Genomic DNA, 27,397 nt, shown 5'->3' with positions numbered 1-27,397 from the left:
AATGTCCCCCTTACATTACAAAAGTAATGTAAGGGGGACATCAGTTCAGGGCACTTAAAAAATAAAATAAAATAAATTTTAAAAAAAAGTCAAGAGAGTGCAGAGCCGGGTCCATAATTGTATTAAAATGCATTGAATCCACTATACAATAAAGTTGATCAAGCAAAACAAAAACACAATATGCACAACAACTGACAAATCAAATGGAAAACACAGCTTATGTTATATTTTGGTAGAGAAAGAGAGAGTTTTTATGGTGGCAATATGGTGTGGCAAGGCGTGTTCTATTACACACATTATTTAACTGACTAGTACTGGTAGTTTAACTTAAGGCACAGTGGTGGCTGCTGAGCTGAAAATCGAGGTGGCAGAAAACTTCCCCTGATTATTAGTCTTGACTTCCAATCATTTTCCTTGATTAACAAGTCTGCCCACGATCTGAATAATTCAATTGTAGATAAACAGTTTCCTTCGTCACGCCATGCAATGAAGATCATAAAAATTAAAAATAAATTATACACTCAAAAATGCCATCGAACCTGTTCTCGTTCGAAAGGCAAAATCTGTGTATTCCAGATCTTTGCCATGAACATTTTCGGATTGTGTACATTTATCCAGTTTTTAATATGCTAGTGTCGATTGAAATGTGCACAATTTTGCGACGCAGATAGAATGTTTTTCTCATCTAAACTAATTGAGGAGAACTGTCTCTATCATATTTAGTAATATGTCATTTCTAATCAAGTACAATAATTAAAAACAAGTTGACACCAATAATAACGTTAATCAGTTTAGGGGATTTTCTGCCTGCTCATTTTTCAGCTCCGCACCCGTCACTAGGGCACCCAGTGGTTTTCTTTCACTTTAAAAACCAAGTCAAAACCTAGTAGGCCAATATGGTTTTGAGGTCTGCCCCGCTATTGTGGTCCAGCCAAAAATAACTAGCACTTTGCTGTAAGCGGTGGGTACAGACAAATTGATGATTAGGACGTTGGCTCTTCTCCATTGCTCTCAATGGTCTCCAAGAAAATACAAATAATTTGAAATCCACACCTGCAAATCCGTTATTAAAATACTTGGTAGATTTGTTAATCACCGCTGATGGCGTTAATTTCTACTTGTTTAACGTGACTTTCGAAAGGTTAGCTAGCGTTGTCGTAAAATTTAGTGTTAACACATTACTACGATTGCGGGTCAGGCACTCTTCACGGTAAGAAGAAATTTTAGGATAGTGCTTCCAGTATTGCTTGTGTCGAAAGTGCTGCGACGGAAACAGCGATAGATTTACCCACGAGCCACACCTGTCCAAAATGTAAACAAGTAATAAGGCAGTCTTCACGGTCGGGGAAAATTTTATGACAGTGTCACCCAGCGAGTGAACATCACAAACGGCGGTGGTGTAACAGTTATTGGCTCATTACTTTTGTGGCGAAAACTTGCTAGGTTACCCACTGTGGTCCTGTTTACAAGCAAAGAAGTGTCCTCTGTCCTCTTCCTCTGTCCTCAACCCCACCCACTCATCTCCATTTTTATATTTTGTATGTGTTTTTATACCATTTTTTATTTTTTAGATCCATTTTTCAATAGCTGTCCCCATCGAGGAAAAGCAATTCCAAATGCTCCGCAGAAATCTTATCCCACCCACAGGGAAGAAGAGCACGGATTTGGGAAATGTGCATAAAGACAGATGTTGTCAGTGCACCATAGATAAGACTGATCATGATTATTTTATATTTTCAAGTTTAAAAATCCTGCATAATAAGCCTTTAATTGTGACTTTTCATTTATATGAACCTGTAGCAATCATTCTAAAGTGTAATTTCCAACCATACTCAGCATGACTGACAGTGGCTCCTTGACTTCATTGATGTTAAGTGGGTTGATGAAGAAGAATGGATTCATGACCGTCGCAAAAAAAAAACCGATAACATATGTTATGGGACAATTGCAATGCTTTTACAAGGCTGAAGTAGGCATTTTCAAAAGAAGCCTCGTGTTTTGGTAACATACTGCCTCATGATATTTATTTTTAACCCCATCAGCTTGATGAAGCTAGCAGACGCCCCCACATAAACCCAAGGGCTAGAACGCAATTCAGAATGAGTACAGCGACCTCCAGTGTACTCCAACGCAGATGTAACAGGCATCTGTACTGCGCTGTATTAAGAATCATCTTGCAGCACATTTCATTGTACGTGCTACAAGCATGTTTTGTGGGGTAATCAGTTTGCCTTTTTGGTAGTTCTTGGGGGGGGGGGGGGGGGATGCAGACCACTGGGAAAATACAAAATGGCTTTCATGACATTTTTACCATGTTACAGTATTATTTGTCACTACAAAGTGTGTACTGAGGGTCACATATCAGTGTTTAGTATTCTCTGCAAAGGTTAACTGTCGCACCGCAACATGCTTAGCGTACCTGTAAACTAGTACTGTTATTTAACAAAGGAAATTGTATGTACGGTGACTTATTTTGTTAATAAAAAGCTATGTTTGAGTAGAAACATTTGTGCGTTTTGCTTCAAAATGTCAATCAGGAACTCAGCCACAGAAGAAAATCTGAATTACTAATCTTAATGAGCAATGTGAAACCTTTGTGTGTTTTGCTTTAAAATGTCAATTAACATCTTAGCCACAGAAGAAAATCTGAATGGCTCATTTTAACGAGTAATATGACTAATCTGAATGACTAATACGACACTCGCTGGTTGGGTCAATCAAAACCAGGCGTCCCCTACGCGGTACTGGGTCCTTTAGACTCTTATGGTCTGACACATCCACTGTACCTCCCCTCAGTCCTGAGGGTGAACCATTATAAGACACATGCTTGTGAGTGGAGAGCCAGAAAACTGATGATTTTCACAGGAAGCAATGGGAAAGTGGCCAGTTTTAACACAGACACAGCTGACTCAGAAGAGTGACTCCAGATTCACATAGCTGGACACTTGATTTATTTATTTTTTTTGTCACGTAATCACAAAAATGAAATTGCAAACATTGCAGAGATGCGTCTCAAGTAGGCAGCTGCAGTAACATTAGCATTACGTTACGGTTTGAACAGTCTTGACTGCATTCTACATTGAGCAGGTAACGAACACTCGCAATCACACAATCCATATATGCAATAACCCCCACCCCCCCCACCCCCAAAAAAAAATTCCATGGAAATACAGAATGGATTTGACAACTTAGTTGTTCAGTGCTGGCAGTAGCATGATAGTGTCATCTTTAAATAAACAGAAATGTCTAGAAAGAAACCACAAGCTCAGGAAACAGATGTACATTTTTATGGCCATAGACAAAATACTCAGGCGAAAAACTAATGCTGCATCAACAAAACACTACACTGACCTGCAAAAATGATTCCTTTATACACAACCAATTAAAAAGCCAGCTTAAATCTTTTGGGGATGTATCCAATTTTTGGAGACTGACCAATCAGGTAGAACAACTAAACAAATGTTAACAGGTTATATTTATAAAGGAGTGAGTGACATTCAATTTTTAAACATCCAATATTGTGAACGAAAATTTAGGGTCCTGGTTAGGTCTAGTAAAATATAGAAGATTTCTCAAATGCAAACCACCAAACAATGATCTTTTCAAGGCAGACTGTTTAAACAAGTACCTGACAAAGCTTTTCATCATGAAAGCGTCTGTTGACCATTATCACCCAATCATCTTTCACATGCCTTCACATTTAATAAGTTGCGTGAATCATCAGGCCTCCCTGAAACAGCTGAATGTGTTCCAGGAGGCCATCCGATTGCCAAGTCAGCATTTCCAAATGACTCAAAAAGGATGTTACCCGGGTGGCAGTGCAGGAAACCATTCCAGCGTTAGCGGCCTTGAGCGTGAATCGAAGGCGTCCTTAAATGGCAGCCCGACGCGGAGCCGCCCCGGCGCGGGGACGTGAAGAAGCTGTTCGGCTGCTGGGAGCGACGCGGAGCGCCCGCTCGCCGAGCGACCCACCCGGGGATGAGCCGGGAGGCGGACCGCTCTGCCTGCAACGCACATCACAAAGGGGCCTTCCGCACTCTTAAAACTGGCATCTGGGCTCACTTGACTGTTCGAGAGCATTTGCGCTTGCACTACTACACGTTTGATCACAAGAAAAACTCACTGGCGAAACATTTCAGATGTTAATAGGTCATTGCTCAAAGTCACAGGGAAATCTAATCTAATCTGAACAACGAGATTTTTTACATGTTTTTCTTCACCAAGGTCTTGTCTACAGCGTGGTATAAAGCTTTTAGGTTTTACAGTACGAACGGGTTTTTTATGAAGGCGGAAAGGGAACGTCAGCCTGGCGATTCGAGTCCCCAACTGCGATGGAATTTTGAAGCCACAAGGCTGCTGTTTGAAACGGAGACGTTTTGAGAGTACACATTTCATTAAATGCCTCATCCCATAACAGTGCATAGCAGTAAATGCGTACAGTATGTTTGTTTTATTGTACGAATACTACAAAAAAAAAACAACCCCACCCTAAAAGTCGCACAGGCGACGATCCGTTTCCCCACAAAGACAGAGATTCCATGGCGAGGGAAGCAGCTCATTTTTAACATCGTTTTAAAAAAATAAGTTATGTTCTGGCAAGTTAGTGACTTAAATGTTGTTATTTGATTATACTGTAGCAGCACTCATGCCATTATGCATGAAAAACAAACAGTCAAAATATGTTTTCTGAAAGATCGCAAAACAGGTTTGACCTCCCTGGCTTTGGAAAGAGAAAAGAGAAACGCAAGCATGCACTCCAGGGATGCCGGGTGGGGGCGGGGTGGGGGGTTTGGGGGCTGGGGGCTGGAGCACTGACCTCCGGGGCTTGGGGCCTACGCGCCTCGGCCTGCTTTTCCAGAGAGAATGTCAGACATCTGCTGGTTGCTGACCACCTCCTGCTGGGACAGCCCCATGGTCTGGCAGAGGTAGGCAGCCAGAATGTGTTTACACTGCGGGGGGGCGGGCAAAGAAACAGAACGTTACGGAGCTTTACAAAAAAAATAAACAGTTCTCTAATCAACAGGTTACTGTGTATGTATATGCATGAGAGAGAGAGGTAGAGGGGCAGTGAAAAGGAGAGGGGTGGAGGAGGAGCAGAGAGGATTTGGGAGATACTAGATCGGGACTGGAGGAGGAAGACAGTGATATAGATGAGGAAAAAAGGAGTGCTTTAATGAGACGGAGATAGACATAGATATACAAACATGTCTAGATATTTAGAGATAAACTGTGAGTAAGAAAGAGAGAAAGAGGGAGAGACAGAACAGCTGAGGGACAGGAGAACTTTCTACTGCACGGTTTGCAGTGCAGCTCTAAAGAATTCTCTAAGAGACTCCAACCCCAGCCCCTAAAGGACTGCTCCACCGCCCCCCCCACCCCTCCCTCCAGGATCCTCTAAAAGACACTCCAACGCCCGCCCCTAAAGGACTGCTCCACCCCCCTCCACCCCTCCCTCCAGGATCCTCTAAGACACTCACACCCCAGCCCCTAAAGGACTGCCCCATCCCCCCACCCCCCCTCCACCCCTCCCTCCAGGATCCTCTAAGACACTCCCTCCCCAGCCCCTAAAGGACTGCTCAACCCCCCCCCCCCCCCCCCTTCCCTCCAGACAGGAGTCTCAGCCACGTCAGCGCCAGACGCTGCAGTCCGTGCCGCAGCACTGACACTCGCCGGGTACCGGGTCCGGAGTTTTCGGCACGCCGGCAGGGGACCCTCATCTTCGCCACGCGCGTCGCCTGAAGCGCGAGCGCATTTCATTGGCTGACGGCGGCGGGGACTGGAATACCAATACCAGGTTCTGACGTTCAGTGCCTCTGGGTAGACTGAACGGTCTACATCTAATTCAGAATGAGGCCCGTCTACGCCTCCCAACGTCTGTCAGTCTGCCTCAGGTTAATCCAATTGGTTCTTGTTCGACGGTGTCACTCATCCGCAAATAAGATTAAATGAGAAATGTTTCTGCGCAAGAATAAGGTCTTCGAGGACGTTTGGATGCCGCTCCGGTACGAGAAACCGCTGGATTGTTACTGCTTTCTGCTTCTCAGAAGAGCACGCTAATTTTAGAGTCATTCTCCAGAGGATGAATGCTGTCTGCTGCATGAATTTGCAGTAATCAGGAAGAGCACTGCTGTACTTGTGGGGAATCCACTTGGCCAGAGAGATAGAACAGGCCAAGGATGGAAGTCCAAGAGCAATAAATTAAACATTTTGCACAGAAATGTGTTAAAAAAATAAAAAAACTAAAACGCCATTATATTAAAAAAAACTATTCTGTTTGAAACACTGAAACTACCAATGAGAGATCAAGCCATCCGCTTGCAGCTCTACCTCTGAGGAAGCAGACATCCTGCTCACTGGGCAATATGACATTAAACTAGTCAGCAGAGACTCCAAGAGCCTACTACATTTCCTGCAAATGCCCTTTGAGCAAAAGAATAAATAAACTAATGACTAAGACAAGAAGTGGATGGGAAGATGCAGGAAACGATAAAAACGACATCTTTGAAGTGTTCTGTTTTTCTTCGAGAACACGAGCATGTGTGTGGCACAGATAGCACGTGACGACAAGCATCATGACTCCGTCGCACAGTTCTTGAAATATACGTGTTCTGCTTTTTGAATTTTTATACAACTGACTTTATAATATATAGTTGTCGATAATGAAAGAATCTGTTTGGGTCAAAAAACCATAAAGAAGTATTCTACTCTGAAGCAGTCTGACAAGTGCGTATACTCTTAGCAGTTTTTCTGGAAATAGATAATATTATACGCTATAAATATATATATTATTATACTGCCCAATATATAGTGCACGATAAGTGATGGAATAGCAGCTACCATGAATAGATAACCTTGATTCGCCTGGAATGACAAAACATCACATTTGTGACTATTTGAATACTGAACGCAGACAACCACAAAGCAACAGAGCCGCGTCTGTAAGCTAGCCTGCCTACTGCAGGGCTGCTTCAGGAAGGTTTGGCACCGCTCTTCTTCCTCGTGCTGAAGAGCAGACGCCCCACGGGCTTCCTCTCCGCCGCGCGGACTGACGGGAACAGAGCGGTCGCGGCGCTGCCGAAAGCCGCGCGGCGGAAGGGGGCGGTTCCAGGGCGCCGCGCGTCTCAGACAGGAAGTGGGCGGCGGTTACCAGCAGGCCGTCGTTCCTCCGGAGGACGGAGAAGGCGAAGGCCGGGCAGGGGCAGTAGTGGCAGGAGGTGTAGCAGGTGTACGGGCGTCCCGACCCTCCAATCACCTGAGAGAGAGAGAGAGAGAGAGACGGCACACGCAAACTCACGTGACACAACGCACCGTGACCGCCAGCGGCATTCAGAACACAACAAGCAGCGGCTGAAAGCCCGTACACTCACACTGCCAGGAGCTTCACAGCATTTGACCTCTGAACTCTAGAATATTTTTAAAAAACTAAGCCAAGTGAGAAATTAGCTTAGCGGGACACAGACGCCTAAGACTGACTGCAACACTGACACCCCCATCACGCTTTTCATTTGCAGTCCTATTCCACCAGCAACGCCGAATGCTGAAATATCCCTGTCACAAATATGAGTACAAAAGAGCAAAGGTGGCCGATGCAAATCTTCAAGAGCCCTTCTTCATGTCTCAACTTTGCCAGTAGTTTCCCTCCTGGCACCACCTGATTTATTTACGACTGGCACATCACCAAATTTGGCCTACTGTCGGCTCACTTGATGACAGCGTGCCTGGGAAAATACGAGTGGGCGCAGAGCGGAGGCCGGCAGATCCTTCAGCCGGCACAAGGCTGGAGTTTCCCTTCAAATACGACAGCAGGGCCTACGGAGAAACGCACGATCATCTGCAAAGCGTCAGAGATCAAAAGCACAGCCAAAAAATGTGGATTTATCGTTGCTCGCGCTCATCTGGTTTTTTTTTTTAAGTTATGACTTTTAACATCCTATATCAAAAAACAACGCCCACGCGCTGAGGCAAAGCGCAAGTATCATATGATTCATTACGTTCTTTAGCTTTCAGGGAATTCATCACAAGTGCAGCACAGAGAGCCTCTGGTGGGCAGGAGTGTTCCGGAAGGGAGCACGTGGATGTCATTCTGCAGCGGTCGGTCGGTCGGTCGGTCCTTCCGATCGCACTTCACGGGAAACTCACCGACTGACGGAGCAGCAGCGGGCCCAGATGTGAGCGGCGGGTGAACTGGAGTTCAGAGCGGATGCGCTGCAGCTAACGCTCCGGATCCAGGCGCTCTTTGAGTTCTCACGAGCCTCGTACGGGCGTAATGAGTGGTGTAATCGCACTCCCCCGTTCCCCAGGGTGCCGCCATTGCCCGTGTGTCCTAGAGCACGAGGCTGACGTGACACACGGACCGAGATGAGCAGAGGCGCTTTTCATTCACAACGGTCGGATAAAATCGGTGAAAGCTGCAGTTGGCACTTTCCCCTTGCCTGTGAAAAGCGTGACTTCCGGGAATGTTTGATATGGTCTCTGTACACTACAATACATTTACTTGGCAGATGCTTTCATCCAAAGCGACGTACAATAAGTGCATACCAAAGGTCACTGGAACAACTACGAAACACAGGTCCGATAAGGTACAATAGTCATTGTGTACAGTCAATAGGGCAAGGCTTTGCCAAACATTCACAAGAAATCTTCAGACAAAACCGGTTTCAGCAAAATACAGTATACTTAGTGCATACTGTAAATACTGGGAGACATACAGTACATGCAGGTATGCTTGGTGAGAAATATGCACAGGCGGCCAGCCAGCACAGGCACAGCCAGGGCTCGCTCCCAAACCATGAACACACCTTTTTCTGTGGAGCTTCAGTTTAATCTCCTCCACTGTTTACTTTATGCCTGAGCAACAGCTGGCCATGTAAACAAGTGATAGAGGAGGATAATGTTATCTCAAATGAGTAAACCTTACTAATGTTTTTGTAATGAAGAGCCTTGAATACTTAGGAATGGGCTTACTATGCAGCATTATTGTTTACTTAATTACAAGCTGAGAACAAATGAAAAACTTTTTATTTCATTTAAATAAACACATGTATATAAAAACAGATAAAGAAAGAGCTGCTGTATTGTGCTCTTGCAATAAATCATAAAGTGAATAAGTAGGAGATGTATTTTATATATTACCAGTTCGATGAAAAAATACCTTTTAACATTTCCAGGGAAATGCCTTACTTTAACAGCCTTAAAAATGAATAAAATTACCAGTATTACCTGCAGATCACCTGTACCTGAAGCGAGCCAAGAGTTGACAGCGAATTCACGCAGGCAAACCCCAAATATGGTACAGCAGCAGTTTTCAAACTCAAAATACTGTACACAATGTTACTGCACCCCTGTTTTTAAGCTAAATATCCTGTCCTAAACTTCAGCTGTGCTGTACTTTCCTATCAAAAGAGAAACTTTGTCTCCTACAGATATATCATTAGGGTGATGTTGACAGGGCACAACGGATAAATCAGATTCATCAGCGTAAGTAATGCTTCTAAGATGGCAGAACGCACTGCATTATTTACGGGGTAACACATTCTTCCCCCGGAGTCTCGGGCCATGTCATTTCTCAAAGTTATCAACTAGGGCGACATACAAAATAAATGCCTCGTTTGTCAAAGTGGCACTTCATTAGGAACAGGTGACCACCAAAGACAGCCATGTTAAAGAAGCACATAATGAGAGTCCATACCACCTTAATGACATCACAATGGAGAGCTGAAAGAGCTCCATCTGATTGTTCCTGATGGTTCTGATGGCGCGACCAAGACATTATGGACCATGCCTCGAGACAGGCTGATGTTTGGGTGGTACAAACTGTATCATTTTGAGTTAATAAGCAGTTAATAAACAGAGCAATCACGGTACCATGATAAAATTGGTGAATAAAGAAATGATTTTGCTAGTTGCGCATGTAAGCCTGACATCAGTTTTTCAGTTTCTCTGAATATACTGAGAAGTCAAAGTTAGTTTGAACAACTGAACGTTAATGTAGTTCACATTCAAGAAACATTGGGTGATATGATTTCAGAGTAAGGGTATATAGCCTACATGTTAATATTGATTATTTTATAGCAGAGCAGTTATATTGACAATACTGTAATACCATGGTTACTGCAGAATCTCAGCACTGCTATACCATCACAAGCCCATGTCATGAAATCCCATAAGTTTAAAAAAACATTACAGGTAATAGCAACTTTTTTAAAGCTAGAAACAACAGTTAGGATTTCTGGGAAACTACTCATACTAGGAGTATTTTTCCAGAAAAAAAATTCAAGGATGATCTCAATGATTTGCATGAATAGGTCTATTGAGGCTAAAAATTTGACTGGCAACAGTACAAACTCATCATACCCACCCCTACCTCAAGCCTTTTAGCAATTGAAGAAGAATGTTCCACAACGTCTGTTTTTGCCCACACAAACACATGTATGGGAATCTGAAACTGTGTTCCAACACAGCTCATAGTTCCAGTCATACTGTATGATGCCAAACACCTATGAGGGTGGGGGAGGAGGAGGAGTCACAAGGGAAACCACTAAATCAAACGCGACACTTTCACTCAACGTCAGCTGGGGGAAAAAAAAGGAAAAATAAAAAAAATAAAGATAACAGCCCTGGCTGTGACCTCACCGCACTATTTTGGAGAGACGAAAAACTGCCCTCTCCCGGACCTCTGAGGAGAATCCAGTGGCACGGCCCAGGAGGTTTGTGGGTCAGTGCACATCAGGCCAGCAGCTATAATGGACGATACGGGAGCCAAGGGGCCAGAGGGATTGTGGGAAGGCGCTGAGCAAGAGAGCGATGCGTCTTCATCAAACCGTGGAGTTACAGTAAATCACACACCCAGCGGTCCGGCCGTCTTAAAGCAAAACACACAGTTGGACGGGCTCAGAGACCCTGCCTAAACATATTTTCGGAAGCTGGCTGATGGCAGCTTGTTCTGCTCGACTAAAAGAAAGACCAACTTATTCGCACAGCTTCTGGGTAAATATAAGCACTGGACGTTAAGTGAACAGAATCAAAATGTTCAGTGTAAAATGAACTCTGCCACATCGGACTCTGAAATAGAGCACAAGTTGTACCTGGACTCATGTAAACTGTTTACGACTTGATTTACCATGAGAAATGTTGTTGCCTTTACCAAAGTTGCTCCTCTGGTTATACTTGCTCGCGCCAGGGTGAAGCACCCGACGGTGAGCAATCCATGGACGTCTGGATGTATGAATGTGTTTGGGTTTGGGGGTGGGATGCATCAGTTCGGTAATCACTTCACTGAACTCATACGGCACAAAACCCATATTCTCAGCAAGTCTGAAGAGGGCGGAAAAAAAATTTGGGGAGAAGGGTGCGCGTCTCTGCCAGCATCTGGAGGGGGGGGGGGGGGGGGGGGGGGGGGGGGGGAGCAGTCGTGACCTTTGACCCGGTGATTGACTGGGGAAACACATCGGACTTCCCCCGAGGGAGCCCCGCCCACTGCAGCCCACCCCGCTGATGTGTGCCTGTGGGGACAGCGGAGGGGGCGTGGCCACTGTGGCATGCGTGTCAGAGCACGCCCCGCTCAGCTGAGCGTCACAAAGGCCTCCGCTTCAACCCCACAGAGGGGTCCACTCCTGCCCCCGACTCCACACATAAAACTACAGAAAACAAAAACAAAACAAAAAAAAAAGGACATTTCATCATCTGTTTGCTCAACAAGGCCACTTGCATGAGAAACAGCACTGTGAACAGACTGAATACAGCATATGTCCGACACTGGTTGTTTGTGAAAGAAGTACAGGTAAGATCCTTCAGGGAATAAATGGTCTTTATTGAAGAGCAACATGCTAACCATTCTGTCACAGTATCAAGTTTCCAAATATAAATGCAACGAAGGTTTTAAGACATACTCAGTAACCCAACAGGGAAACATGAGATTGTTCACACGCCATCATTTGCAATGTAAAACACACATAACTCGTTTAGTTATACTCTCCTGAACGGGCATCTCTAATCTTTGAGTGTCCCCTACAGAAACATTCACACAGCTGTCTGCCCACAAAAAATAAAAGTCCCGCTGACAGCACAACTGAACTCCCCACTCAGCCAGGGTCCCGAGCCGCGTTCACTGCGCCGACTGTGCCTACCCACTCAGCCAGGGTCCCGAGCCGCGTTCACTACGCCGACTGTGCCGCACACTCAGCCAGGGTCCCGAGCCGCGTTCACTACGCCGACTGTGCCGCACACTCAGCCAGGGTCCCGAGCCGTGTTCACTACGCCGACTGTGCCGCACACTCAGCCAGGGTCCCGAGCCGTGTTCACTACGCCGACTGTGCCGCACACTCAGCCAGGGTCCCGAGCCGTGTTCACTACGCCGACTGTGCCGCACACTCAGCCAGGGTCCCGAGCCGCGTTCACTACGGCGACTGTGCCGCACACTCAGCCAGGGTCCCGAGCCGCGTTCACTACGCCGACTGTGCCGCACACTCAGCCAGGGTCCCGAGCCGTGTTCACTACGCCGACTGTGCCGCACACTCAGCCAGGGTCCCGAGCCGTGTTCACTACGCCGACTGTGCCGCACACTCAGCCAGGGTCCCGAGCCGCGTTCACTACGCCGACTGTGCCGCACACTCAGCCAGGGTCCCGAGCCGTGTTCACTACGGCGACTGTGCCGCACACTCAGCCAGGGTCCCGAGCCGTGTTCACTACGCCGACTGTGCCGCACACTCAGCCAGGGTCCCGAGCCGCGTTCACTACGGCGACTGTGCCGCACACTCGTGCTCCACAGAACATTTTCCAGGGAACCCCTCCGATGGCGGTGGCGGGTGTTGCGGTTTTAAATTTCAGAGCGGGGGGTTTTGGGGTGCAGCAGAACGTGTGTAAGACTGCGTGTGATTTCACTGCCCCCCCGCCCTCCCCCCGGTCCCGGTACAAGCAGCGCATTCCGCTTCCCGCCAGCATAAACACGCGCCCTCCACCCCACCCCTACCCCCACCACGTGGCCCTCGACGACGACCCCCACGTGGGGAACAAGGGCTCCCCCCCTGTGCCGCCGGGGCGCGCCCGCATATCGGGTGTCTGACTGGCCGCTCTGACCCCCCCGGTCACGCTCATTATCCCCTCCGAACGGCGGCTTTCATCCACGGGGGGAGAGAGTCGCTTCTCCAGCGCGGGGCGATGAAACCGCGCACTCCTGTCGTGTGTCCACCGCCCCTCTGAAGGGCCCTCCCCGGCAGAGCACGCTTATTAGTTTACCAAACCGATTACAGCGCAGCGGGCGGCAGAGTGGTACAATGGGTAAGGAGCTGGTCTTGTAACCTGAAGGTAGCAGGTTCGATTCCCGGGTTGGACACTGCCGTGGTACCCTTGAGCAAGGTGCCCAACCCGTCACTGCTTCAGTATTTATCCAGCTGTATAAATGGATGCTGCGTAAATGCAATATAAAAGTTGTGTAAGTCGCTCTGCTAGATGCCTGTAGTGTAATGTAATGATTACAGATGATCCCTTGTGCAGTTACCCAGCCTTGGCGCTGTGTTCGCAGATAAGCACTCCCCTCTCATACTTGTTCAATATCCTCTGCTTTCAACACCCCATAAAATTGATGGGTTACTTTCCGCTGAATGAATTCCAGTACATTTAGCAGTGCCACATCTTTCTCAGGAAAAAAAAAACCAAAATTTGGAGAAAAAAAATACTTTATTGCTGGATCGATTGAATACATGAATCATAAAGACCCTTTGAAGGTGATTTCCATGCCTCGTGTTCCCAGGTGCAGGTTTGCCCTTTGAAGCATTTGAATGGCCCAGGGTGCAGTTCACACACCTGTACAGTGAAAGCATGCGCAACAGATTCCGTACAGCTGGTGGGCTTTAAAACAACCTGTACAAAAAAACTCAGCTCTTATACTACACGAAGCTAAACTGTCAGCAAGTGAAAGATCAGCTCTGGCTGTCAGAAGTTCGCTCTGCGTTATTAATGCCACGCTGTAGGCAGACACCGCCTCCTTCGAGAGCAGGGAAAGGCCATCTCATCCATTAGTGTCAGCGTAACTCAACGAGTTCAGTAAAAACGCACCGAGAGGACGGATTTTCTGGAGGAGCTGCGGAGGCCTGCTATGAGAACCCGCTGCTTTTTATTAAACACTGGGGTGTAAGACAAGATATTAAACCTATGATGTCATCATCTCTCACTTCACCTATGACGTCACCATCTCCCAGACTATTAGTAACAAAAAGATAAAGTGCCCTGCTCACAATGATTCACAAACTTGATACAGATGAGCAAAGAAGGCTACATAAAATAAGCGATACATGTACATTACTGAGCTATATTGTGAGGAAAAAAATCATACTATTGCAACTTCACAGACAAAGATTTTGTTGAAAAGGTAATATTTTTCCACAAAAAAAAAAAGAAGATATTTAGGAATTATACCGAAAGATCAAATAAATTGAACAAAAATAAATCTGTGTTAACATGCTATATTTGATGTTCACCTCAAATTTAGGGAACTGCCGCCCATGTCTCACTGGCTATGTGGTTGCACACAAATCCACATTTCATCATCACCGTCAGAAAAGGCAAAAAGTCTTGAGAAATAACACAAAGCAGTTGTTACCTTCACAGAACATATGGTCATAAATAAATAAATAAATAAATAAAACTAAAGCCCTGCGATAGATTGGCAGCCTGTCCAGGGTGTCCAATGCACGCTGGGATAGGCTCCAGCACTCACCGTGACCCTGCCCAGGATAAGCAGGTATAGATAACGGATGCGACTTAGTCGATGCGCCTGTCTTAACGACTAATTGTATTTTTATTTTTCCATAGATAGCGTTGTTGCCGTTCTCGTTGTTAGTGTTAATCAGTTTAACCATCAGGGTCCAAGTTGAACTATGCGGTTGTTCCCTGTACTTGGACCGGTACTTCTCTCTAGGGTTTTCGTCATACTTGTTCCTGGTTATGGTTATACACTTTGTTGTACGTCGCTCTGGATAAGAGCGTCTGCCAAATGCCTGTAATGTAATGTAATGTAATGGATGCTATAGTAGGCCTGCATGAGGCGAATTAGTGCTCTGTATGTTCAGATAACATGCATGTGGGGATTCTGGAATGACAGTATTTGTATTTACCATGAGATGTTTACTTTAATCTAATGTTGCTGATTACAGGCCCATGTTTGCCACAGGCTACTGTACATGCAACTACGTGTACTTGAAATTTACAAGCTATTTTGTAGCTTTAAATGGGCTGACCACGTATAAGATCTGTGATTGGCTATGGGACTATTCGTGGGCTCGGCAAAAAAAAATGACCCAATCTACAATGGTCTCTGTAACAATGGTGCATTTTAATTAGCTACTGTAGGTGTATTTAAATGTGAACAGAATTTGCACTGTTGCCTAAATGGAATCAATTTAGTAGAATCTGGAAACATGAGAAATGAGGAGAATCCCATAATTGCTGGGCAAAACAAAATCAGTCCTACCTGATGAACTTAGTCTTTTTCCAATCCAATTAACCAAACACATCAAAAATGATAATAAGTACTTAATTAGGTCTATACTTTTTATGTCTCTAATTTTTGTCCTATTTACTGTAGTTAATTATCTCAACTTATGACCCATTACTCTCAACAAGCTGATACAATATATATCAGGGTCCCCACTCATTTTAAGAAATAATTTTCCAGGACAATTTCCATGACTTAGACTTACACACATGAAACATGGACATGGTAGCCCAAAGCCGGTGGTGGAGCCGGGGGGGGGGGGGGGGGGGGGCAATGTGCAAGTACCATAACCATTCAAATCTTTCATATTTACTTGCAGAATGCATAAAGTAAATTAAATCTGTGCCATGTACCACGCAGAGACCATTGTGCTGCCATGTAATCTCAGCAGCTAATAAAAATGAGAAAAGCAGAGAAAAATACAGAAAAATATGCAATCTCTGCTCTAAATATACTGTTTAATAGCTAGACTTATAGCCCAGCCCACAATTTTCCAGGACCTCACAAATATTTCCAGGACATTTTGTAAATTTTCTAATTTTCCAGGTGCTTTCCGTGACTTTCCAGGTTTTCCAGGACGAGTGGGAACCCTGTGTGTGTTAATATGTCTCTTAAACAACCAACTCGTTCCTTTCACTTTAACCACTGAAAAATGAACGCTGTTGGTTAGTTCAAAGAAATACTCTGCATGCAATCTGTCAAAACCCCAAACATTACCAGCGTGACCTCTGCAAGCACAGCTAATTTTCGTGAGAAATGATTAAACTCTTTAGTCTTTTGCAATCTTGACATTCCTTCAGTGCTTGCCCCAAGAATAAACCCTAACGGCGCACGGCTCTTCCGGAAAATATTTCCAACGAATGTGATAACTCACGACCTCCAGGAGTTTGTGTAAGCTATCCCATTGCAAGCACAAGGTGTCTTGTATCTGGGGCTGGGAGAAAAAACTCCCTCCCAATGCCCAACCGTAGCTTTTCCACCACTGCGTGTATACAACTACGTCACCAGAATGTGGTCCGTAAAATTTACGTTTGTTTTGAGTTTTCCGTACTTGTTCTCAGCATGACGTGCAGCAGATTGGAAATTCCTTCTGAAGTGGCATGCATGTTCTCACACCCGCACGCAGCACGGTTCGGCGCTCTGCTTAATTTCTCTTCGTTTCACTTATCTCTCAGCTCGCTCCCCCGTCCTGTCACTTATTAACAGCAGTTACATCTGTCAACCGCACGCTCCCCAGCCAGTGTTCAGCGGCGCGGAACTGAGTCATAAAATGGTTGTACATTCAGTGAGAAAGATTCCCTTTCTTTTAAGGAACTATTCCCTCCATTTATAATTATGATGGCCTGAAAGGACTGAGAATAGTTCCTTTGTCCATTTGACAGAGGACAGCACACCCATTATTCATTGGAATACATATTCAGTGAAGAGAATGAAAATTGAAGTGTGATGTCATCTTGGTTTACCTGAAGAACAGCTAGTTATTAGGGTCATAAACCTCAGGTTCAGGCTTAGATTCTTGAGGCAACGGTTCGATATTTGGCAATATCACAATTGATGCTACGATACGATCCAAAAGATCCGATATAATAAGAAACGACTAATACGCATGATCCGGCCAACACAATCCCGTTACAACGTACACAACCAAAATCAGGGCGAGAGCGCGAAAACTTACTGATGCTACGTTTATCAGAAGGAGAAACAGCATTAGCGTCACTGATGATGAGGTCGAGGAAACGTAAACAATGACGTTGGCAGTGTCACTGCAGAACAAATCACCTTAAGATTATGGACATTTAAATAAATATTTTGCTATGGTTCATAATGATACAGATCTATTTTTTTGCATGTTGTATCAGTTGGATCAGATCGTTGCCCTTTGCATCAATCCGGATTGACGTCACAGTTGACACCAGCATGGCAGGGATTTGACTCCAGATAATCGCTGTTTTAAGGATTGGTCAGTGCATTAGTTTGACATGGCTGGAGCATCCCTAGAATGTTTACTGAATTTTAAAAACCAACAGAAATTGAAACATTGTGCTAAACATTACCTGAATTTAATCTAACTCAAAAGAGCAGAAATGAATTCACAACACTAGCTTAATCAAAAATTTGCATTACTGGCTGAACAAACCTATCTTTAACAAAGTTCTACTGAGTTTATGAATTATGTAAACGACTCCTTTTCGAGAACTTTTGAATTGGGGGCGTTGGGATCGCAGGTGTTCAGAATTTATTGTATTAACAAACACATGACTGGATAATCCCAAACTATTTCCACACAGGAAAAGAAAAGCACAATAGGTCATGACAAAAATCAGATGAATGAAACATGAGGAACATGTCTGTCATGCGCCGTATTTGTTTCCATTAATATGACAAAAGGAATACACTGTAAGTCAACACAATGACAGCAGTGCACCGCTACAGGCATACTTTCTCTCTCTCTTTCTCTCTGTCTCTCCCTCTCTGGCAGCTGACAGAGAGGCTGCAACAGAGTGACTGGAACTTCTGGCAAGAATTGAAATTAAACCTTTAAGGTGTGAGATCACAAATACGTTATTAGAATGTTCTAATGCTGATGTCACAGTCACTACTGGTAACTGAAAGAGTTTTTTTTTTTAATTCCCCCCCCCCAAAAAACCTACTCTTCAAAAAGGGTTAAGCAAGAGAGTTAAGCATCATAATCGCATAAACCCACTCATTTCCATGGTAAAGCACTGTTCTTCTTCCTTGTAATATGCGCTTGGAAGTCGCACTTGATACAGGCGTCTGCTAAATACAAACAGAGAATAGAGCAGGTAACAGTGTGAATCTCATATATGTAGAGTTTTAGTGAAGATGTGTGACCTTCTGCTCTTAGATGCGAACGTGTTGTTAGATGCAAATGAGTGTTGGTTAAATGAGTGTGAGGAACATAATCTGTTTTGTGACATCACATGCACTCATATCATAAAAAGAAGTGCACTTCTTTTTTTCTGATTTGTAACTTTTTTCTGATTTGCAACTTGGGAAAGAGTAGCCACATCGCAAAGCATTTTATCTCTATACACTGAACTGAACACTGGGGGAAAAAAAAAAAATTTAAGCATGTGTGTGCATGTTGACCTCAAATAAATAAAGATGAAAAGCAGGTCTGAAAACTAGTCACATTTAGAAAGCTGTCAAAACAGCATTGCACATATTTACTTAATCTGTACTTCCTGCCAGATGTTCATAAACAGCAGTGGGAGTTGCTCGATTTGGACACACACTCGTCTATGTTAGGTACTTCTCTCTTACTAATCATGACCTTTAGAAAAATGCTTCTGAGGTCATTGTGATTAAACAATGAGCTATTAAAGGCATTGTGGCTAAATCCGAATAATAAAAGACACTCCCCACAGACTGTGGTCATACAAAAGGGGGGGGGGGGGGGGAGGCGGGGGGGTATTTGGGAAACTACAAAATGAGGAAATCCCAGCAGACGCCACATAAAAGTGCCCCGTGACTGGTGATGACATATCATGAACACAACTGAGACAATAGTGGACCACGGGAATCTCACACACACACACACACACACACACACACGAACACAGCCACTCACAAACTATCAAATACACACAGACACACACACACTAACACACAAATTAACACAAATATTAACACACACATTAACACACAAACTAACACATTAACAACCATGCATTAACACAGACTCACACACACTCATTAAAATACACATGTGCGTGCACCCACATACACACAGTTCGAATTTTTCAGGGAAACTGAACTGGGGTCAGCCACAGACACGTCATCACCTGCAATTTGAAGCTTCTATGAAAGTCAGGGAACGGGTTTCGATGGGGTTCAGAAGCATAACTTCCCGGAAAAGTTTTTTTTTTTTACAATACATATCATTGCTCTAAATGACATGTGTAGCGCTATATAAAACTTGACACCGCATAGCACTGAAGGCTAGGCCCAGTTCATTGTCCGTGGGATTTTGAAACTATGCAAACCATCTCCTGGGAAGAGAGTCATGGGGGTAAGCCCATAGATAAATCTACAGACACTGCCGCTGACACGGTCCGGCCGGCCGTTAGCTCTGAAGCATCGCATCAGCCAAAGGGAGGGACGGAGCAGTAACCAGTCTGCGCTAGCCAGACATACGCAATTAACGAAACACGAGGTAGTCCGTGACGTCACCGGCTGCCCACATTATCTAGTGAAAACCGGAAAAAACATTTCAGCGCTCAATCTTTAACTGGCCTACGTACAAACATCTGCTATGCCGTTAGCTCCGTATCCTTCAGGGAGCGGGGAATACGCAAAGACAACTCAACTCAACGTACCGCATTAAAAATATCCCAGAGGAAGTGCCGCTGTTTTATCTCGCTCGCGGACTGCCTCCTCCGTCTTTTTTGTGAGGTGAAGCACAAGCAACACGGTTCGCCGTTCGCTTCAACTTATGTTTACGCAACTGAATCGCGCACATACAGAAAAGGTCTGCCCCGCAATTGTCTACAGGCTTGTCTGTGTCTAAGTGAACAAGCTCGGCAAGCAATTATTCTTTCCATGGGACGGTTGAGTGACGGCTTTGTCATGTTCGCCCGCTTTGTTCGGTCGACTGTGACGTCTGATTGTGCGTTCACCTCCATTATGCTTTTAAACAAGATTTTACTTGACCCTGTACAGGGACAAAAAAAATATTCTATTCAAAGAGCTTAATTGTCATTGTATGCCATGTCAACTTGACTCAAAATATACAATAACCAGGCTGCAGAAATATCCAGGATGATGAATGCAATATTTCCATCATCAAACCATTTGTGAATACAGTATTCAAAATAGCTATTAGAGCTGTGAAATAAAAAAATAAAAAAAACATTTTATTACTTGACCTCAAAGAGCGGGTCATTGTTGATTCCTGTATTCAGGTTTTTTCCACTGTCAGTAATTCCGTTCCGTGCTAACGCTTCATAAAACCATGTGCCGCATGAGGGGCTGTTTACGGGAAATCTGCGTCCTCCGACCACATTCCCACTGAACGGCCCTGACAGAGAGAGAGAACCGGGAGCCCGGGGTCTCCTCGGAGCTGCGGAAAGACTTCCCGCTTCAGCGGGGAGGAAACCGCCGGGATCGGAGCCAGAGCCCCGCGCGCAGCGCGGCGCTAGCTCGCCGCTCGACCGTTAGCGCTGCGTCCGCTAGCCTCCCCTCCCCCCTCTCGGGCGAGCGCCGGTCCCTCCTCGCGGATGACGCCAGCGGGATGACACCCGGGCCCCGCGACAGGAAACGAGCCCTTTCAGGGATACTCATCAAACGCCGCTAATAAGGTCAAGCTTGCAGCCGAGCGACTAGCCGCATCCAGCCCGTCACGTCGCTGACTGAAGGGCCGTGAAACCGCTTGCACAGGCAGTCAGGCCATTAAATGCTGTTTCTAATGAACTGGATTTGGCGCTCTCAGAAGTCTTTTTTCTTTACCGTTCCAAATTATTGTCCTTCATCACATTAGAGCGCCTCATCCTCAATGGCAGAACTCAAAATGCCTGACTGCCAATAGCAAGTCAGCTAACCGGAAAAGCGAAGTCGGTTACTGTAGCTCTATTGTTGGCAGCCTTTTTTGAATTTGACGGCTTTCATTTTCCACTGCCCTGCAGATGCAGAGATTTAAGAAATGATGCACTCAGCATACATGTCAAAACCATAATTTAACAAGGGCTCCTATTTAAAGGAAGAGCGTTTGAACCCAAAGCCCATCTGGCCTTTTACCATGCCACTGTCTACTGTCTCCCAAGTCCCCATTTCCAAGGGAAGAGTATTCGCTCCTAACAGAAAACTCAAAAATGGAACTCTATTTTACAGCCTGTTTTGCCTCGTTCCTAGTACACACACAGCAGGTTTTCAGCCTGAGCTGGTGGGCCACTGAGGGAAAAGCAGAGAGCTGGTGGGCCACTGAGGGAAAAGGTTTAGTTACCTGAACGCGTTTCAGAATTAGGCACGGCAGCAGGCAGGCCACGCGCGGAACGGGCTCTGAGATAGGGGTGGGCGGGGCCCAAGCGGTTTTTACCTGAAAGGCAGTGCGCCCGCTCGGCGATGACAGGCAGGTGACGGAGCGCTGATCCACCAGGTCCAGGGCCTGCAGGGCCGAGGGCCCGAACACAAACTTCAGCCTGCCGGGAAAGAGACAACCCAGTCAACCCAACGGCTGAGAGGCAAGCGCCCCCTAGTGGACAAAATCACTGTGCTGTTTGCACAGCGACACCAGAACTGGTCTGGACATTATCTCTGACTCTGTCAAACAGCAGACCAAGACATTTTAGAAAGTCTGGTAACTTGCAAGACACCCTTTGGGTTAGATATATGGTTGGGTCAGGATGCTGTGTAATCACTAACCACAAAAATGAAGGGAAAAAAAAGCTGAAGCTGAACTTCCCATTATTGAGGTATTTCAGAATAATTTACCAAAAATTGTCACTTAAAACGAATTGTGGTTACGACAGTTTGACCTTTAACCGCTGCGTCAACTGACAACTAATGCGGAATAAGCATAAATCTGCTTTATCGCCAAGAAGCTGTTTAAATTGGCTACGACGTGTCAACAGGAAAAGTACGGCACATTGATATCACAGGGCTCTAGGCTAGCATTTTTTCCAAGGAGCACATGCACTTTCAAAATGAAAAAAAAAATTTAGGAGCACGCTCATGAATTCCGATGAGTACTTGTGCTCCCTAAATTATTTTTCCCGATAGCGCACATCACTTTTCAGGAGCAAATGCTCCTAAAACGGGAGCACTGTAGAGCCTTGTATCAAGGCATACTGATATAAGGTTAAACACAAACAGCAGCCTCATTGGGTAAGTTTCGGGGATAAAATGTAAACAATAATTAAGAGGAAAAAAACGAAAAATAAAAGAGCGAGCATCCAATTCACAGACACGAGCCTGATTTCCCAGAAAGACAGTGCAATTGCTTGGTGTCACTATTTTACAGGATCAGAAGTCCAAAGCAGTGAGTAAGAAGGGGAGAGTGAGAGTGAACTGGGCTCCTCCTTGTAACAGGATGTGACGATGCAGTAAAACTCTAACTCTTTGCCACATCTCTGTCCAGAGCAGGAAATGGCCTATAAACTGCTCACCACCCCTGGAACCACCAGTCACCACTGAATGATACACAGAAGGCCACCCGCCACCTGGAAGTCCTCCCACTAGCACTTTTCCTCAACACTTTCATATAGACCCACTGCCATCACCAATTATTCTTCATGCTAAATTTGACTGTGGAGAACTCAGTTACCAGGACAATGCTAACGTAAAGACACCAATGAAGACACTCATTAGGACAGTTTAGAAACGGGAGCAGGTTTACATGTTTGGTAATAAGCTAATAAAAATGTGGGACCGGGCCCAAGATATTATGTACAAGAGGTCTTAAAAGTGTGCGCCTCATTTGACATTGCAGATTTTTTTTTTTTTTTTAGCAAACCGTTCAGCCAACTAGCTTATCGCTGGCAACAGCTCACCACAAATTCAGGCACAACCCAAAGCTCTGCTGACATCTTATTTTTCCAAGAAATGCGATGCAAACTCAACGATGACATGTCTGACCACACGATTGACAGGATTATATTTTACCCCCGTGAGAATTTTCCACCCCATTAGCCTGTAAAGCGGCGTTTCTTCAAATATGGGCCGGGACTCGGGAGCCAAAATGGCCGACGGGGCACGTACTGTATGAGGTGAGGCCCAGAATAGGCTGATCTAGTATGTGCATTTGATGGGTCCCTAAACGGCAAAAGATTTCGGATTTGGGACCTGATGTTAAAAAAGTATTTCCAATTTGGGTCTTGGTATTAAAAAGTTTAACAACCGGTGCTTTGACGAGATTGACAGATGTGACGCAAATGTTTCAGGGGACTGGGCCATAGTCTTCCTCAGCGAAGGTGGTGATAGCTTACATCTCAGCCCTGGCTCAGTACAGCCTCACCGGCAGAGGCTGCTGTACGTAATGAAGCCATGGCACGGTTCTGCGACAGGAAAACACACCATATTAATCACCACCGGTCCCATTGATCCAGCCTGATATATGGCTGGCTGTCTTTATGGCCTGGCCCGAGAATGACAGCACATTCTGCTAATGTACACTCAGGCACTGCGGTCCAGGGGACACTGCTGTGTGCAGTGATGGCTACTGTGTGCCAGCATCAATGTAGGGCCCTGCTGCTCAATTACCACAATCTGCTGAGTGGCTGCAGAATCGACATACAGTATGCACTACATAATACGTACTATAGACCAGACGCTGGCGAAATACTTAAACTCTTTAGACGCAGCTAAAATTTGAAAACATTCCAGCAGGTCCCACAGTATTGTGAACGTATTGTCGGTACTGTCAACATTACTCACCAAAATCTGTAAGCATACGCTAGAAATTTGCTCTGAACATCAGTGTAAATACTGAGCCTGCTTCTTTTAAAGCTGCCAGAAACCTGCAACTGTTTATTTTTTGTGTAAAGAAATGAAATATTGCAAAAAATTTGACCCAGGCACGTTATAAACTGCGCAAATGAATGACACTGAGAAGTAAAGCGTATTTTGAATGGAAGATCCCCAGCGAGGGCAAAAATAAATGGAAACCGTCATCAGAGACCTAGATCTACAGTAAGAGATGTGGCTGTGCAGGGCAGGGAAGGGAAGGGAAGGGCAGGAAAGGGCAGGGAAGGGAAGGGCAGGGCACGGAAGTGCAGGAAAGGGCAGGGAAGGGAAGGGATAGTCAGGGAAGGGCAGGGCAGGGAAGTGCAGGGAAGGGCAGGGCACGGAAGTGCAGGAAAGGGCAGGGCAGGGAAGGGATAGTCAGGGAAGGGCACGGAAGGGCACGGAAGGGCAGGGCAGGGAAGTGCAGGGAAGAGCAGGGAAGGGCAAGAAATGGCAGGGAAGGACAGGGTAGGGCTCTGAAAAACGGGATGCTGGATGGAGGTGTCTGGGAACGGGCTTCAGACAGACAGCAGTGCAGTGTGCACGGGCTCCTCTGGGAGGAGGCTGACATGCAGCTAGCCCACCTGGGACAGTAGCTGACGAAGGGGCACTCGGAGAAAGCTGAAGGCAAAAACGGACACACTCCTGTGCTCTGGATTCCTACAGACTTACTCATTCCTGATTAGTTACAGCCACGATCCTGAATCCGAAAAATGATGACAAAAGCACGCGTATGTATGTGCTATATTGGTACTGAGGAAGCATCCAAAACTTACAGTACTGGGCAAAAGTCTTAGGCACCTGTTTCATGGTTTCATGATTTTCAAACGTACTGGACTTAACCTAAAGACTTCATTTCAGGACCCACCTTTGGAAAAAGACACTATTACGAATAGAGCTAAGGCAATTTACCACAGTCCTTTTGGAAGCGATTGAATGTTGCAAATATCAATGGTCTTGGGACTAATAAAAGGCTAATTTCAAAGTTTACTACGATCCATATTACAACATTTCCAAAAATATTTTATCCACATAGTATAGTTAAATAAAGCCATACTCACGCCAGAAGGAGGTCATCAGGAACTGGAAAGAATTTTAAAAGGTATAATTAGATGAACATCCATATAAATACAGGGCTCATTTCCTTCAGAAACGTTCCAGTACTCCATCTCCCAGGACTTAGAATTTGAAAAAGAATTGGCCATGCTGTAAAAAAAAACTGTTGCTTTTATATAGCTACTGTAAATAAGAAAATTAATAAACACATTATAACAATATGAAGCAAAATAGTAGAGATTATTATATGAATTTCTCATTTTAAAGCTCTCCATAATGCTGTAATAATGTCAGTTGTCAACAAAAACTGTCTGTATGAGCAGCACAAAATATGTTTTAGACAGCCTGTACATGAAGTAGTATCTTTTCCCACAGACTGTGAATTACACACTGAAGCATTTGTAATGTAACAGGGTAATGTCGCCATTCACAAGCAAGTCTAGCTGTAACCGCATTTTATGTAATGTACCGTTAAAAAAAAGCTGTGCTAGAAAGATAATATAAATCAGCATAATTCATATCCAGTTATAGCTTTTTAAAGTAATTTACAGTTTCATTTAGAATTAAACAATTAACACAAATGTCAACCATAGGAATAATTACATGAAATGTTAATAGTTATAGTTCGAAATAGAAACATAGTGATACTGTATTGTCATATTTTTCAGATTCTAAAGTTGAAATCTTATTGACGAAAAGTAAATGCATGGCCTTGTCGAACATGGGCTTAGAGCCCCTCCTTGTGGCTATTTTATGGTATTGCCAATCAGGGTTTTTTCACCACTTCAGATCACAGATGCGGACAACTTCCACATTGCGAAAATCATGTGTTGATATCAGAAATGTTGTTCTAACTGATTCCAAGTAAGTCTGGCTTTAGATTAGCCAAATGCATAACAAAGAACCAACAACAGTACGATTTATGGCATATTGAAGAAAAAATAGTATAATCATAAATGCTTTACAACATAAATTACAAGCAAGAGCTTTTGATTTAAAAGTATTTTTCGTTGTCTCCATGGATTAACAAAAAAACAAAACTATCAATTCTAAGGTGAATGTACACCAAGAATACTTCCAATAAAATTGTCTGCAGTCACAACAGTTATTTGCTTCATGTAAAAGGCTCAAGAACAGCTGTCTCTACCGTACTAAATGACTTGAAAGACAAAGTGAAACAGGAAAAAGTGTAGTGGGACAGGAGGCTATCTGTCAAGTTTCAATGGGGTGACGCATACACGGCCATAGCATCTTCCAGGGAGGGTTTCAATAGACAGGCTTTTTCCCTGTCTCTACGCACCCTAGCAGCATAAGGCACCGTGTGGATACTCCCAATTCCCCACCTTGTCACAGGAACACTACGCTGTAGAAGATTCTGCCATTTTGTATGTTAAACCAATGCCCATTCTTACTGCAGTCATTTTTCATCATACTTATTGCAAAGAGCAAGACGCTCCCTGGCGACATCACCATCTAATAAAACTCCATTAAAAATAAAAATCCCCTCCCAACCGCGAGATCACTTAATGGATGAAAGGCGCTATTCACTGTGAATGACATTTACTAAAAGTTCACCTTTTCATCCTTTCATTTTATTTTAACTTAAAATAATATCGATACTTTCGTTTGGACTTAACGTTGTGTTGTGTAAAGTTGCGGCATATGGTTCGTTCTTACTCACTTTGTGATGTCTCTTGATAAACCTTCCTTATGTCTCTTAAAAGTTGTTCGGCGACTGCTGGCAAATATGAAGACATTTCTGTCACTGCGGAAATTGAGTTCCCTGAATCAAGAGGACGCCTGCTAGCTAAGGTTAGCTAAATACACATGGCATCAATTTTCTAGCAAAGATCACTAACCGAGATAATAACCATTACTTTTTTCACTTGTGTATCGTTACCACATCACATTACTACTGTCTGGCAACTAGCTTAAACGCATTACATGGACGTTTTACTATATGATTACATGCAATACACATCGCTAGCTCATGTAACCAAAAACATAAACGAAGTAAAAACACACAACTTCACAAGCTACATGTCAGTCAGATTTGTCTCCAACCCTCGAAATTTCGCGCGCACTGTTAGCGTAGAAGGGGTACACGTCACGAATGGGATTTTGGTAGTTGTAGTTCACATTGAAACCTAATCACAGCACTACAACTTAAACGTCGAAGTGCACTGAGCCTGTGTGCCAGGTTTGTAAATGTCACGCTAAATGTACGACACCTACAGTGAACTACATAAGAAGTTCAGTACAGTTCAGTGAACACCTACGTAGCTAACTACCGTGTAAGTAAATACAATGGTCTTGTTCATGAATCTTAAGCAGACAGTGATTCTGGTTTCCAAAATGGAAGCACGTTCCCAGCCTATGGCGCCCCCTAGC

At 44.6% G+C, this 27,397-nt stretch overlaps 1 protein-coding gene across 1 annotated transcript; it reads right to left on the bottom strand.

Moving 5' to 3' along the window:
• Window positions 1–2,928: 2,928 nt before the first annotated feature.
• Window positions 2,929–27,025, bottom strand: zswim7 (zinc finger, SWIM-type containing 7). The gene is made up of 6 exons (XM_035432619.1): window positions 26,688–27,025; window positions 25,012–25,033; window positions 21,546–21,648; window positions 7,148–7,252; window positions 4,817–4,949; window positions 2,929–4,004 (listed from the first exon to the last, which is right to left on the bottom strand). Exons 1-5 carry the CDS (start codon window positions 26,761–26,763, stop codon window positions 4,833–4,835), a joined length of 423 nt encoding a protein of 140 aa, XP_035288510.1. The 5' UTR covers window positions 26,764–27,025; the 3' UTR covers window positions 2,929–4,004; window positions 4,817–4,832.
• Between the last annotated feature and the right edge of the window lie 372 nt (window positions 27,026–27,397).

This window comes from Anguilla anguilla, chromosome 9, assembly GCF_013347855.1.
Source record: "Anguilla anguilla isolate fAngAng1 chromosome 9, fAngAng1.pri, whole genome shotgun sequence".
In the NCBI taxonomy this organism is placed as follows: Eukaryota; Metazoa; Chordata; class Actinopteri; order Anguilliformes; family Anguillidae; genus Anguilla; species Anguilla anguilla.
The sequence above is the reverse complement of the archived record's forward strand: the minus strand, read 5'-3'. Positions and strand labels throughout refer to the sequence as shown.